The sequence below is a fragment of the Chiloscyllium plagiosum genome, unplaced genomic scaffold, assembly GCF_037043375.1.
Source record: "Chiloscyllium plagiosum isolate Xiang-an unplaced genomic scaffold, Cpla_swu_hap1 HiC_scaffold_2, whole genome shotgun sequence".
Lineage (NCBI taxonomy): Eukaryota > Metazoa > Chordata > Chondrichthyes > Orectolobiformes > Hemiscylliidae > Chiloscyllium > Chiloscyllium plagiosum.
In genome coordinates, this window is record NW_028270140.1 from 147,548,359 (window position 1) to 147,564,239 (window position 15,881).

Genomic DNA, 15,881 nt, shown 5'->3' on the forward strand with positions numbered 1-15,881 from the left:
ATTGGGTTTCATACTCAAAACTGATGTCAGTTAAAACCATTAACCACACAAATGACAAACAAAACGATTTTTGGAAATGTTAAGAAGGTTCAGATATGGAAAAGAGATGGATTTGAACAGGGACTTGTGTTGAGATGATAAACAGTTATAAACTCTTGACTACTGTAATGTTTAACCTCATAATATCAAACCCACATTCCAGATTTCATTTTCCACCAAATACATCATCTTGATAGAATTGATTCATTTTGCCCTTTCTCAAGTATGATCTGAATACCAGACCATGATATGTCTTTAACTTCACAGCTAATAATAAATATATTTTTCTTTGTATTGTACATAGACACATATTTTCATTAAGATATCAAATGCCATTTGATGGAAGTTGGAAACTCAATGGTGCGTTATGGGCCTGCATCAAATCAAAATAAATATTCACTCATTCACCACAGTCACACCTGTTTTGATACTGCACTCAAGCTTCATCCACAGCCAAGGACAGACGCAGAAGACATTCAACATAGTGATTTTGTTCATTGCAAATTATTGGGTAAATTCATGCACCACAGGTTTTACAATTGTACATACTTTACATGATATATAAATCTTCGGTTAAAAGACAGTTTTACTTATATTACCACATCTTACATCCTGAGAAGATTAACATTTTGTGATTATATGCACTAAATTAGACATACAACCACATTACAACAACTGAATAGTCAGAACATTTGGAAGGAACATGCTGGGAGTGTGACTTGAGAATACTGAGATCACCGCAAAGGGATTCTTGTCTTGTCCCATCCCTGTGTATCACCGCTATGTTTACCAAATCCTCCCCAAGTCAAGATGCTGCCATTCACAATTGAGCAACCTGGTGAATGCTTCGTAAGCACATCAACAGCTGGTGATAGGGGCTGCCAGGAGTCGCCACCATTTCAAACACTGACTGGAAGGCACGGCGATCTAGCTCCTCATCAATCTGCTTCCTGTAGAAGTCCATTGCCAACAAGCAGAAGAGATTTATATCCACTTGTTCAGCCTTACCCATTCGGCTGATGACGTGGGGGAGGCTGGATATGCAGTTAAGAAATCGTTTTGCTGTAACTATACTGTGGCCTGCTCTGTCATGGCTCTGGGGGTTATGATTGATTTACAGCATGTTTTCTGACTTTTCCAAATAACACGGATCAAGTCAACTATGATTCGATATTTAATCATTAGCAGCACATTTCTTTCCTTTAACCATTTCATAAAACATTCATAAGAACTCTCACAATACATCAGCTATGGCAACTCCCAGAATTCAAAAGTTTTGTGCAGGATTGCAGTGAATTAGTCTTAATTCATTGGGTAGCCCACTTCTGAACCAGATGTACATTCAAATCCCATGCCAGAGATACAAGTCCATAATACCACACTTCACTGCAGTACTAAAGGAATGCTGCATAGCTGGAGGTACCAACTTATTGAATCAGATATTAAATCAAGGCTCCATCTTACTTCTCAGGAAAATATACCAAGGCACTATTTTGAAAAAGGGTCATTGGAACTCTGTGGCAATTTGTGTGCATTAATTTTGTTTTTAGTTTGAATTTTAAACTAGTGGTATATGGGTATTTCATTTTGTGCAGGGGTTTAAAAATTAACTAGGTCAGTCTTTCTTGAACCATGATTTTAAGCTAGTATGTTTCAGACAGCAAGGCCTTCTAGAACAGGGCAGCATGGTGGCTCAGTGGTTAGCACTGCTGCCTCACAGCACCAGGGACCCAGGATCAATTCCGGCCTCAGGCAACTGTGTGGAGTTTGCACATTCTCCCCATCTCTGCATGGGTTTCCTCCAGGTGCACTGGTTTCCTCCCACATTTCCAAAAATGTGCAGATTAGGTCAATTGGCCAAACTAAATTATCCATATTTAGGGATGTGTAGGTGAGATAAATGTAGAGTAGTAGGCGACTGAGTCTGGGTGGGTTGCTCTTTGCAGGTGAGTGGACTTGTTGGGCCAAATGGCCTGTTTGCACACTGTAGGGAAGTATAAAAAGTCTGTTTCCTTTCTGGGGATTTTCAACAGGAAAGAAAAAGCCCTTAGGCCTCAAGATTGCACAGATTCTTGGATGCTGAAAATGTGTTGCTGGAAAAGCGCAGCAGATGACCAAGTATTTTCTAAAGTTAATTCAAAAGCTTTTGAAGCAAGTATAGCTTTTCTGACAAAGGTCATTTACCCACATTATACTTCAGCTGCCATGCATTCTCCCATTCATTCAACTTGCCTAAATCACAGTCAGTCATCTCTACCCTCTCCACCCAGCTTTCTGTCATTTGTCATTTACAAACCTGGTGTTATTACATTTAGGCCCCTCATCTAGATCATTTATATTATGAATAACAGAGGTCTAATCACTAATCCTGTGGTAATCCATTAGTCACTGCCTGCCACTCAAAAGACCCATTTCTTCTGACTGTTTCCTGTCTCCCAAACAATTGTCCATCTATAATCAATAGATTAAACCAAATCCTATACGCTTTAACTTTACATGCTGATCTCTTATTTCGGATGTTATCCAATGTTTTCTGTAAACCACCTCTCCAACTCTACTGGTAACATTCTTGAAAAACTCCAATACATCTGTCAATTTACAGCAGCAAATTCACATTCTCACCACTGTTGATGTAAAGAAATGCCTTCTAAATCCTTCATCTGGATTCATTTGCGCCCCTGTTATGCCCTCAAATTCCCTACTGTGTGGTTCAAAGATTGCAAAAAAAGGGAAAAACATATCTAGGAATCTTTAGTGAATGAGTCCAACAGAAAGAGTTCTATTTATCTAATATCTCTTGCAATCCTAGGACTTTTCAAACCACTCTACATCTAATGAAGTGGTGTTGAAGTGTAGTCACTGTTGCAATGTAGAAATGCTTGAGTATTAAAAAACACAGTATTTAAAAATATACTGACATTTTAGTCTGCATGATAACTACAAAAACAAAATGCCAATCAAATCACTAAAGTTTTGCTAGCCACCTCAAAACACTTCAGTCTGTGCCCTTGGCAGAAACCCCCGAATAATGGTAGATCCTAAAAAACACACAAAATGCACTCGCTTAACTCAAACAATCTTGTGGATCTCTTGAATCGAGCATCTAGTCTCCTAGAAACCTGACAATTATTAATAAAGGATACAGAGCTGAAATCCACGAACTGGTTGAAGCGCTGATGAAGAAACAGGAGAGGCTCCACATTGCCATTGCTATTGGTGTTCGCTGTGTGAAGTTTGAAAGCGACAGCATTACCCAGTCCCTCACCATGGAAGACTGTCCAGTATTGTGTAAAGTCTGAAACACCTGTAAATGAAAGAACACCTTGTCAATTCAGAATATAAATGGTTCAATAGTTCCAGAGTTCAAGAAAGCTGACATGTATAGCACATGAGAGGATGTGAGCAGTTTTGACAAAGTTTCACAAAATTCCCTACTTCAGAGGCATCATGCTGAACAGTATAGGGCTCAAGGGAGAAGATGGAGGAAATAACTATATAAAACAAAACGATATGATTGCACTGAAAGCACTTTAGAGCAAGCTCACTCAGCTAGGGGATGAAGTTAAGAAGAAACATTGGGCACATTGGGTCTATACTCACTGCAGTTCAGAGGAACGAAAGGTGCTTTTACTAAAACATAGAAAACTTTAAGGGAGCTTGAGGGAAAACCCAAGGACTATGTTTCCCCTTATGAGGAGTCTAGAATTGGGGGCACAACTTAAAGACAATGGTCTTCTACTGAAGACAGGAATGAGAAGCAATTTCTTCTTTCAGTTTCAGGAATTCTCCTACAGCAAGCAGTGGAGGCTAGATCACTGAATGTATTCAGGCTGCATTAGGCATGATTTTGGTCAAAGAGAAGACAAGGGACAGGATAATAATGAAGGTTGATATTATGTTATGATATTATGATATACGTCCATCACGGAAACGCGGATAGAAGAGGGACAGGAATGGGTGTTGGAGGTTCCTGGTTACAGATGTTTCAGTAAGATTAGGGAGGGTGGTAAAAAAGGAGTGGGGGTGGCGTTGCTAATTAGAAATGGTATAACAGCTGCAGAAAGGCAGTTCGAGGAGGATCTGCCTTTGGAGGTAGTATGGGCTGATGTCAGAAATAGGAAAGGAGCAGTCACCTTGTTGGGTGCTTACTATAGGCCTCCCAATAGCAGCAGAGATGTGGAGAAACAGATTGGGAAACAGATTTTGGAAAGGTGCAGAAGCCACAGGGTAGTAGTTATGGGTGATTTCAACTTCCCAAATATTGATTGGAAGCTCTTTAGATCAAGTAGATTGGATGGGGCGGTGTTTGTGCAGTGTGTCATGGAAGCTTTTCTAACTCAGTATGTAGAGTGTCCGACCAGAGGGGAGGCCATATTGGATTTGGTATTTGGTAACGAACCGGGACAAGTGATGGGCTTGTTAGTGGGTGAACATTTTGGTGATGGTGACCACAATTCTGTGACTTTCACCTTGGTTATGGAGAGAGATAGGTGCTTGCAACAGGGTAATTGGGGGAAAAGGTAAATACGATGCTGTAAGACAGGATCTGAGGAGCATAAGTTGGGAGCACAGGCTGTCAGGGAAGGATGTCGTGGAAAGGTGGAACTTTTTCAAGGAACAGATACGACGTGTCCTTGATATGTATGTATCTGTCAGACAGGAAAGAGATGGTCGTGTGAGGGAACCTTGGTTGACGAGGGAGGTTGAATGTCTTGTAAAGAGGAAGAAGGAGGCTTACATAAGGTTGAGGAAACAAGGTTCAGACAGAGCGTTGGAGGGATACAGGATAGCCAGAAGGGACCTGAAGAAAGGGATTAGGAGAGCTAAGAGAGGGCATGAAAAATCTTTGGCGGATAGGATCAAGGATAACCCCAAGCATTTTATGCGTATGTGAGAAACATGAGAATGACGAGAACGAGGGTAGGTCCGATCAAGGACAGTATTGAGTTGGAAGAGATAGGAGAGGTCTTGAACGAGTACTTTTCTTCAGTATTTACAAATGAGAGGGACCGTATTGTTGAAGAGGAGAGTGTGAAACGGACTGGTAAGCTAGAAGAGATACTTGTTAGGAAGGAAGATGTGTTGGGCATTTTGAACAACTTGAGGATAGACAAGTCCCCCGGGCTGACGGGATATATCCTAGGATTATGTGGGAAGCAAGAAAGGAAATTGCAGAGCCATTGGCAAAGATCTTTTCATCTTCACTGTCAACGGGGGTGGTACCAAGGGACTGGAGAGTGGCGAATGTTGTGCCCCTGTTCAAAAAAGGGAATAGGATAACCCCAGGAATTACAGGCCAGTTAGTCTTACTTCGGTGGTAGGCAAAGTAATGGAAAGAGTACTGAGGGATAGGATTTATGAGTATCTGGAAAGATACTGCTTGATTAGGGACAGCCAGCATGGATTTGTGAAGGGTAGGTCTTGCCTTACAAGTCTTATTGAATTCTTTGAGGAGGTGACCAAGCATGTGGATGAGGGTAGAGCAGTGGATGTAGTATACATGATTTTAGTAAAGTATTTGATAAGGTTCCACATGGTAGGCTTATGCGGAAAGTCAGGAGGCATGGGATAGAGGGAAATTTGGCCAGTTGGATAGAAAACTGGCTAACCTCGAAGTCAGAGAGTGGTGGTAGATGGTAAATATTCAGCCTGGAGCCCAGTTACAAGTGGAGTTCAGCAGGGATCAGTTCTGGGTCCTCTGCTGTTTGTAATTTTTATTAATGACTTGGATGAGGGAGTCGAAGGGTGGGTCAGTAAATTTGCAGATAATACGAAGATTGGTGGAGTTGTAGATAGTGAGGAGGGATGTTGTCGGCTGCAAAGAGACTTAGATATGATGCAGAGCTGGGCTGAGGAGTGGCAGATGGAGTTCAACCCTGTCAAGTGTGAGGTTGTCCACTTTGGAAGGACAAATAAGAATGCGGAATACAGGGTTAACGGTAGGGTTCTTAGTTAGGTGGAGAAGCAGAGGGATCTTGGGGTCTATGTTCATAGATTTTTGAAAGTTGCCACTCAAGTGGATAGAGCTTGTAATAAGGCCTATGGTGTATTAGCGTTCATTAGCAGAGGGATTGAATTAAAGAGTCGTGAAGTGATGTTGCAGCTGTACAGGACCTTGGTTTGGCCACATTTGAGTTCTGAGTGCAGTTCTGGTCGCCTCACTTTCGGAAAGATATGGAAGCTTTGGAGAGGGTGCAGAGAAGATTTACCAGGATGTTGCCTGGAATGGAGACTAGGTCGTACGAGGACAGTTTGAGAGTGCTAGGCCATTTCTCGTTGGAACGGCGAAGGATGAGGGGTGACCTGATAGAGGTTTATAAGATGATCAGAGGAATAGATAGAGTAGACAGTCAGAAACCTTTTCCCCGGGTACAACAGAGTGTTACAAGGGGACATAAATTTAAGGTGAAGGGTGGAAGGTATAGGGGAGATGTCAGGAGAGGGTTCTTTACCCAGAGAGTGGTGGGGGCATGGAATGCGCTGCCTGTGGGAGTGGCAGAGTCAGAATCATTGGCGACCTTTAAGCGGCAATTGGATAGGTACATGGATGGGTGCTTAAGCTAGGGCAAATGTTCGGCACAACATCGTGGGCCGAAGGGCCTGTTCTGTGCTGTATTATTCTATGTTCTATGTTATTTTGGTTCTAAAGTAGAGTCAAAAAGAATTTTTAGTTCTGTGAAGTCAACTTGTTTTTTTTTCAAAAATGGTTAAGAAACAGATTTCTAGCATTGGGCCAAAACAATATCTCCAATATATCATGTGACAATCTTAATGATTAAACAAGCTACCTGGTGAGAGAATTGCACAAGCGTTTATGAATTTGAGCTTTAATGACAAAGAAAGAACTGGAGACAAAAAACTGTTCAGAAGATATATGCCAACAAGTGATCCAACTAACTAGAAAAAACTCAGATGTTTCCTTACAGTTCAATGGAATTAGTTAGCTCGGTGGATTGGACAGATGGCTTTTGTTGCAGACTTACATCAACTGCAGTTTAAATTCCATACCAATAGAGGTGACCATGAAGGCCCTGCCTTCTCAACCTTGCCCCTAAACAGAGGTAGGTCAACAAGCTATTCTCATGAGAACATCACGTTTTCATATCACGTCTGTGCTTATTGTAATGGAAACAATCGTTTTTGGAGCTATGGAATGGCAGATTAAAATGACCAAGTGCAGTGTACATCTTGCATCATGTGAAATCATGAACATACCAGGCACTCCAGACAAACACATTTGCAGAAAGTGTCAATGGTTGCACAAGCTTGAGCTCCAGGTTTCAGAGCTTGAGCAGCAGCTGAAGACACTATTGTGCAGCCACAAGGCGAAGATCCACATGGATCGTACCTAAATGGAGGTTGTCACACTGCAAATTAGAAGCGTAACAGGCAGAAAGGGAATGAATGACTACCAGACAGTGTAAGAAAACCAGGTAGGTAGGGCTAGATTGGGTTGGGATATCTGGTCGGCATGGACGGGTTGGACCGAAGGGTCTGTTTCCATGCTGTACATTTCTATGACTCTAATGCAGGATTCCCAAGTCTACTGTGCTTGCTAACTTGTTTTTGATTTTAGTAACTGGTGATAGCAATGGTACATCAGGGCATGCAGCCAGAGCCAAGCCCATGACATCATAGCTGACCCTGCTGCACTGTAGGGGAGAAAAAGGAATAGAAGAGCAACAGTTATAGGGGATTCCATAGTCAAACAGGTGTTCCTCTAGCAGTAAATATAACTGTATGATGCGGTTTTGCATCCCTGGTGTTAGAGTCATGGATGTCATGCAAGACACCCTTCTGAGGAAGGGAGAGCAGCTAGAAATTGTTGTCCACATAGTACCAATGACAGATAGGAAAAGAGATGAGGTCTTGTATGCAAATTTCAGACAGGATAGGAATTTTAAAAAGCAGGACCTTAAGAGCAGTAATCTCAGGATTACTCTCACTACCACTGGCTACTGAGTATAAGAACAATAGATCTGATCAATTGAACACATGACTTGAGAACTGGTGTAAGAGGAAGGGCTTCAGATTCCTGAGGAATGGAGATTCTGGTGCAGGTGGGACCTGTACAAGCTGGATCGTTATACCTTAACAGGATTGGGATCAATTAGTTTTGCAGAGTGTCCCTCCTACTGTTGGGGTGAGTTTTGGCAGGGGGATGGGAATCTGAGAGGCAACTCAAATTGGAAGTAAAGATGGTAATCGGAAGTCATAAAAATGCTATGAAGATGAATTTACAGAAGAACTGTCTCTTTAACTGTATCATAGATGACAGACAGAAAATAAAACTGCAGTGGGTCAAGAAAGCAGCTCACCGCCATCTTCGCATGGGCAACTAGGGACGGGCAGCATGTGCTAGTCCAGTCTATTCACCTTATGAATAAGTAGTAAAGCCAAGTATCAAGTATTCTTTGAAAATGGAATCATGTCAAAAAGACAAAGTTAAAAACACTCCATCTGAACGCATACAGCATTCACAATAAGGTAGGCAATCAAAAGTCACAAATAGAGATAAGTATGTATGATCTAATTGCCATTACTGAATCATGGATGGCTGGTTACCAGGATTGGGAACTGAATATTCAAGGATATTTGATGTTTAGGAAGGATAGACAAGAAGGAATTGGAGGTGAAATTGGGCTAATAATAAAGGGATAGCATCACTGCAGGAGGTCATCAGATAGCAAAAGCAATGTGTGGAATGTATTTGGATGGAACTAAGAAACAGAAGTGAGTAGCAGTTGGATTTACTAAAGACCACCAAATAGCAGTGGTAGTGTGGGGCATTAATCAGGAAATGAGAGAAATATGTAGCATGGGCAACAAAGTTATTATGGGTAACTCTCACCTGCATATAGACTGGGTAAAATCAATTCACTGGCAAATTTGCGAAGGGCATATTTCTAGGATTTGAGGGGGATTTTTGTTAAAGCAATATGGTGAGGAGCAAACTAGAGCACATGCTATTTTATATCTAGTATTATGTAATGAAAGATTCTTGGCACCCTCCAAACCTACAACCGCTTCCATCAAGAAGGACAAGGGTGACAGATACTTTGGAACATCAATAGGCAAAAACGTAGCAGATGAAATAGAATGTGAAAAAAAATGTGAGGTTATTCACATGGAAAGGAACAATCGAGCAGCTGAATATTATTATTTAAATGGACAGTGTGCAGAAAACTGCAGTGCAGGGGAATTTGGAAGTCCTCGTGCATAATCACAAGAAACTATCATACGTTTTCAGTAGGGAATAGGAGCAGCAAATCGAATGCTGGCCTTTACTTCAAAAGAGAAGTATAAAAATAGAAAAGTCTTGCTACAACTATACAAGGTACTAGTTAAACCACACCAAGACTAAGGGAAGATTCCCGACATTGCAGGCAATGTAGAGAAAATTCACTAGGTGATCCCAGCTGTGGAGGGTTTTATTATCAGAGTTTGAATGGCTTACTCCTGGCTTATGTGCAATCATTCATCAGGAGGTAGCCCCATTTGAGTATCATAATAAAATTTCATGAAATTGAAATGAGAAGTCACTTAGGCATTTGGAAAATGCAAACTAAAATATGAAATAGTTAATATTGTCCAGGATTACATGAGGATTTAGTTAAATTTTGCTAGACATGCTATACATGTCAAGTATCCGGAAACCCCAAACATCAATTGAACCTGCACCTTTAATTCCACTACCAGCCTTCAAAGAACTGTTTAATAGGGTTTTAATAGATCATATAGGTCCCACTACCTGAAACCACGAGTGTGAATCAGTATCTTATAACAATTATGGATGTTTTAATCAGATTTTCTGAAGTGGTGTCTTTTGGAAAAGTTATGGTAAATGGTAGTAGAAAAGTGAACCCAATGTTTTTTTTTGCAAGATGTGGATTGCCCAAAGAAAGTCAATCAAATCAAAGTTCAAATCTTATCTCATTTTTATTCAAAGAAATAAGGAACATTTTGGGAACAAAGTGAGTAATATCTTCAGGTTATCATCCATAACCTCAAGTACTATTGGAAGGAAAGTATCAAATTTTAAAAGGCACGGATTAGAGCTTATTGTCAAGAATGCCCTAATGGGTGGGGAAAAAAAGAACTTCCTTATTACTGTTGGCCAACAGGGATGGTGTGAAAGAACCTCACATTTAACGAAGAAAAATCTATAAAGCTGAGACACCAGCCTGACAACCTATGTGACAAGTTTGAGAAGAATTAACCATGGCTTGAGTTGGCAATACTGCAGTTGTAAAGTACTCCACAATTAAACCTAGATCAGGAAAAAGGCCAAAGCTAAAAATGTCACTGCAGACAAGGTCGACAAAGCCAGGATTCACTTGGGGATTTGATTTGTCCAGTACTTATTTTGTTCAGTTTTGCTGTTTGCTTGGATCATGACACAAGCAAGAAAGTAGTGTGAAGGCGACAAATCAGATTAACCATAATTTTGTAGATGGAGAAGGCCAAATGGGTAAAGTGGTTGAAACCTGCTGCAATTTCTTCTGATCTTACTCACCCCATGAAAATCAGAGGCTAAGCAGCACTGCTGGTTCACCTGCCCTTTTTGTCCCAGAAGGACTTAAGTCCTGTGAAACCAGAGCATGGAACATTAAGGAGGAATATCTTTACTGATAAGAAATAACGTGAACACATACATTCGGAAACTTGCTTTGCAAGAAAAATGTTAACATTTTCATGTGTGGTCTAAATTTTTAGTAAGATATTAAATGAAATACTTACGTATTTTTCACACAATTATTTTATACAATGCTATGCTATTCCAAGGAAGACTTGTTTGGTCACCAATTTAACCAGGCAAGTAGTGAGGGGGACAAAGGAATAAAAAGTATAATGATCAGATGGTTGAAGTCAGATGGGAGGAGTCCTTTGTACAGCACTTAGACTGGCACAGACTGGATGGCTGAATACTTTGGTTCTAAATTGCTACTCCAATGGAAGAAAAATCAATACCTTATAAACCACTGTGGCCATGAATTGTGGGTAGGGCTGCTGATTGGAAATAAATTCTCCAATAACTTTGTTCATCACATCTTGAGGTGGGAAGAAGTCATCAAGGAACTGTGGAAGGATGCGTGCCACAACCCTTGCTTCACAAGGGAAGCCCCTCCTGATTCTAAACAAAGAGATAGAGAGAAATTCAATTTTGTTTAATATTTATTTGTGGGATGCGGGTGTCACTAGCTAGCCAGCATTTATTGCTTATCCCTAGTTGCTCAAGAAGATGGTGGTGAGCTGTCTTCTGGAACCGTTGCAGTCTATCTGCTGTGGGTTGACCCACAATGCCTTTGGGGACAGAATTCCAAGATTTTGACCCAGTAACAATGAAGGAATGGCAATATATTTTCAAATCAGGATGAGGAGTGCCTTGGAGGGGAACTTGAAGGGGGTGGTCTTCTCATGTATCTTCTACCCTTAATCTTCTAGGTGGAAGTGGCTGTGGATTAGAAGGTGCTCCCTGAGGATCTTTGGTGAACTTCTGCAGTGCATCTTGTAGATATAGTGCACACTGCTCCTGAATGTCAGTGGTGAAGGGTGTGGATGATTATCTCTAAAAATGTGCCAGAAAACCTGGACAAACCCTCCACAAATGCCTGATACTTAAATATTTTTTCCAGTGAAATATCTGATCATTCAGTATCTCAAATGCAGAAAGACAACTAAGTTAGTTCAGCATATAATAATAGGAATCTTTTCCTAAATTGGCAGGTAGAACATTTTAACAATGCATTACTTTGGTGTACATTGCTCTACAGTTCAAGGATGCTGGATACATACTAGTCCCTCATCCAAAGGCCTAGTTCATCAGCTCTGAGACCGCACAGAGCATTAACAGATATTCAGTGGTTGAGCTCCACAACCACCAAACCTAGCCCTCAGCTCACTTGATATCCTACCATCTCGCAATATTAAAACTCGTTGTGCTAATGACTACCACCATCCCAGCTATTCAATATTAATCAAAGATTAAAGTGAAGATCTTGAGGAAGACGAAATACTAGGAAGTTTAGAGGAACAAAGGGATCCTGGGGTGCTTATCCACAGATCCCCAAAGACAGATATGACTCTTGTCTTTATCAGTCATAGTATTGATTATACAAGCAGAGAGGTCCTGTTGGAGCTAAGCAAAAAACTTTGGTTAGAACTTTGGCAGTAATCATAGAAATCCTCTCTCTACAAGAATCGCAAGGAGTCCCTCTCCCACTGCAACTCCCAGGTAATTTCTATGCTACTCTCTCCCCACCCCCACCCTCCCCTAGCTTATTTGTCCATGCTTCAGGCTCACTGCCTTTATTCCTGATGAAGGGCTTTTGCCCGAAACGTCGATTTCTCTGCTCGTTGGATGCTGCCTGAACTGCTTTGCTCTTCTAGCACCACTGATCCAGAATCTGGTTTCCAGCATCTGCAGTCATTGTTTTTACCAGTGTGGTAAAAGGTCATTTGGCTCATCGAATCCACACTGAACCACCAAAGAGTATCTCATCCAGACCCAAACCCAACCCCCGCCCCCCAAACCATACAACGTAACCTCACATTTACTATGGCTAATCCACCTAGTTACACACCTTTGGACTGTGGGAGGAAACCCATGCAGACACAGGCAAAACATGCAAACTCCACAAAGACAGTCACCCAAGGCTGGAACTGAACCCAGCTCCCTGGTGCTGAGGGGCAACAGTGCTTACCACTGAGTCACCATGCTGCAGTTTGATGCAGCTCTTCCAGCAGTTTGCACCTGTTTGGTCAACATGATCAATGATGCACAGTTCGGAAGGTGAAAAACTATTCAGTACGTACAAGAATGCTATTACCAGTTCTGCTTAGCTGAATTCAGAAACAGCACTTCTTGACCCAAAGCATGTGAATACTCAATTGCTTTATTCCTACAAATTCAGAAAAGCCATCTGAACAGTATTTTGTTTCTATCGAAATAAAGTGACTTGTGTTGATTTCTAAAGTTAATTATAGGCAGCAAATTAACAGAAAACATCACCATTACTTCATTATATTTTTCAAATTCATTGATTTTGGTACCGGCTGGGCCACAATTCTCACTGTGAAAGGATCTCAGCTCCTAAAAGAAAGCCTCTTTTATTTTCCTTTGATGAATGTGCTATTCAGTTCACCAAGCTCTTCTATGTTGTCCACTGTTCAACAGCTAGATCTGCACTGCAGACACCCAGCAATTGTACATGGTGTAGTATGTTTACTCAGCTGGCATATTCAAACCTCACTGCATCCTGCAATGGGTTAAGTCCAAAAAGTCCCAACATAAGTCTTTAGAAGGGATTCAATTTAGAGCACATGGATTAGACGGAGGGCAGCATACAGTCCCAAAATTTACAGAAACAGTTAAAAATCACAGGCTTGTAGCATTTAAACAAATCACCTTCTACATGAAATGAGAAGAGCATCCCAAAACTTTATGCCTAGAAAATTGAAAACGCAGCTACTACTGAAGTAGCAATTTTTAAAAAAGTCAGAATACAAAATATACTGGAATTGGAAATTAGCAGGGATTTTACAGAGTTACAGTGTTCTCTCTGAGCTGTGCAATATTGTAGCAAGCCAGGAGTTTCATGCATACCACCTACAAGTCAGCACATTTAAGTTACCAAACATACACGTCCACGTCAAAAAATCTGAAGGGTCAACAGGGTTCAGTGAATTAGCTACATGAAACAAAAACAAATTAGATGGTAAAGAGGTGGTCAGGCCAATGATTTGCAGCATGGGTTATGGGAAGATTTGAAAACATGGAGGAAAGTTTAACATTGAGATGTTGATGATTGAACAGGACTTGGTGCAAGTTAGGATACAAGGAGCAGATAAGTTTAATGAAGCTACAAGACTGGGCAGGAGTTGTCGAGTTGAGAGATAACAAAGGCAGAAATAGGCATGCTTAGAGATTCTTAGATGATGGAACATACAAGGCTATTAATTGGTGGCCGACAAAATCATACTTTTGAACTACCAAATTAATCCCACTCTTTCCCCATGGACCTGTAAATATTTCCCTTCATGTTTTCACCCGATTCCTTTTCAAATGTTACTAATTAATTCTCTAAATTCCCAATCATAACAATTCACTAAACAAAACAAATGATTTCTTGTTGTTTTTATATCTTTTATCAATAGACCCATTAGAGAGGGGGAAGCTCAGTGTCATGTAAGTGCTAAATCTGTGAATGGTCTGATTCAGACTCAGATGGTGGGCAGGAACAGAAGGAATTGTTGACGGGATGGAGCTCATGGTGGACATAAATGACAATAACTTAGACTTCCCAATATTCAACAAGTCTCAGCTGCAGTTAGATTGTAAGAGACCTCTAAAGGAGAGGGCACAGATCTGTGATTAAGTATCAAGGGTTACTGACTAAAAGCTTAACTTCTAAGACAGAGGAGTAGAGGAATGGCAGGCTTGGTACATGTGGGAGATACTTCTTCAACAGTTAAATTTCTCGTCAAACCACCAGGAATAAAACCCCACCTGTCAAAGAGAACAGAAACCCGCTCCATTGCCACAATAACTGACTCGCTGTCTGGCACCGTGCTATCCGTTTCTGAACTCCGACTTGGGCTGTTCTTTTCTTTGCCTGTTCACAGCACAAACAATTCAGAGTTACTGAAATTACATAAACATGTCTTCTTCTAAAAAAGGAAACCTGCAACTCTGACTCATTGTATAAAATTTTATTTTTGATATTTAAGAGAGAAATCAATCAACAGAATTGCTTCATTTAGTTTGGAGCTGAGTGAACCAGGCTTCTGGATCATCCTTAGCTTCTGGATCTTCCATCCAGTGATTTTTTTTATAAAAGACTGTGTTTAATGTCATTGCTTAGGGCAGTCACAATGTTTGTAATATCATCGTTAGTGATGCCACAGGTAGATGTCTGCATCAAAGTTTAGGCTCGGCATTATATTGTCAAAATAGCTTTGAATTAGACAAACTGAAGAACAAAGAAAAGATTATTTTTTTAAATAGCTCTAGTTTCAAATGTTTCAGTCATTTTACAGAGTCAACTGGGACAGGGAGCTTTGCACTACAGAGCGCGGCGCGTGCGAGAGAGCGCGAGCGCGCGAGAGAGGGAGCGAGAGAGCGAGCGAGCGAGGAGGGAGCGAGAGAGGGAGCGAGAGCGGGGAGCGAGAGCGAGAGGGAGAGAGAGAGAGAGAGAGAAAGAGCGAGAGAGGGAGCGGAGAGAGAGAGGGGAGCGAGAGAGAGAGGGAGCGAGAGAGAGAGGGAGCGAGAGAGAGAGAGAGGAAGCGAGAGAGAGAGAGAGAGAGAGAGGGAGCGAGAGAGAGAGAGGGAGAGAGAGAGGGAGCGAGAGAGGGAGCGAGAGAGAGAGAGGGAGAGGGAGAGAGAGAGAGAGAGAGAGAGAGAGAGGGAGCGAGAGAGGGAGCGAGAGAGGGAGCGAGAGAGGGAGCGAGAGAGGGAGCGAGAGAGGGAGCGAGAGAGGGAGCGAGAGAGGGAGCGAGAGAGGGAGCGAGAGAGGGAGCGAGAGAGGGAGCGAGAGAGGGAGCGAGAGAGGGAGCGAGAGAGGGAGCGAGAGAGGGAGCGAGAGAGGGAGCGAGAGAGGGAGCGAGAGAGGGAGCGAGAGCGGGAGGGGAGAGCGGGAGGGAGAGCGAGAGAGAAAGCGAGAGAGAGAGGGAGCGAGAGAGAGAGGGAGCGAGAGAGAGAGGGAGCGAGAGAGAGAGGGAGCGAGGAGAGAGAGGGAGCGAGAGAGAGAGGGAGCGAGAGAGAGAGGGAGCGAGAGAGAGAGGGAGCGAGAGAGAGAGGGAGCGAGAGAGAGAGGGAGCGAGAGAGAGAGGGAGCGAGAGAG

The 15,881-nt window shown here is 41.9% G+C and overlaps 1 protein-coding gene across 15 annotated transcripts in view; it reads right to left on the reverse strand.

Annotated features, from left to right (window-relative positions):
* Nucleotides 1-519: 519 nt before the first annotated feature.
* The window catches only part of htt (huntingtin), a 295,347-nt gene continuing 279,985 nt past the window's right edge, over nucleotides 520-15,881 (reverse strand). For 14 of the 15 annotated variants that reach the window (XM_087974297.1, XM_087974311.1, XM_087974270.1 and 11 more), the window contains 4 exons: nucleotides 14,549-14,654; nucleotides 11,011-11,173; nucleotides 3,183-3,343; nucleotides 520-1,073 (listed from right to left, as the gene is read on the reverse strand). In XM_087974297.1, coding sequence (XP_087830423.1) covers nucleotides 860-1,073; nucleotides 3,183-3,343; nucleotides 11,011-11,173; nucleotides 14,549-14,654 — 644 coding nt within the window. In that variant the 3' untranslated portion in view covers nucleotides 520-859. The remainder of the gene's footprint in view (nucleotides 1,074-3,182; nucleotides 3,344-11,010; nucleotides 11,174-14,548; nucleotides 14,655-15,881) is intronic. The other variant, XR_015751247.1, reaches the window with a different exon arrangement.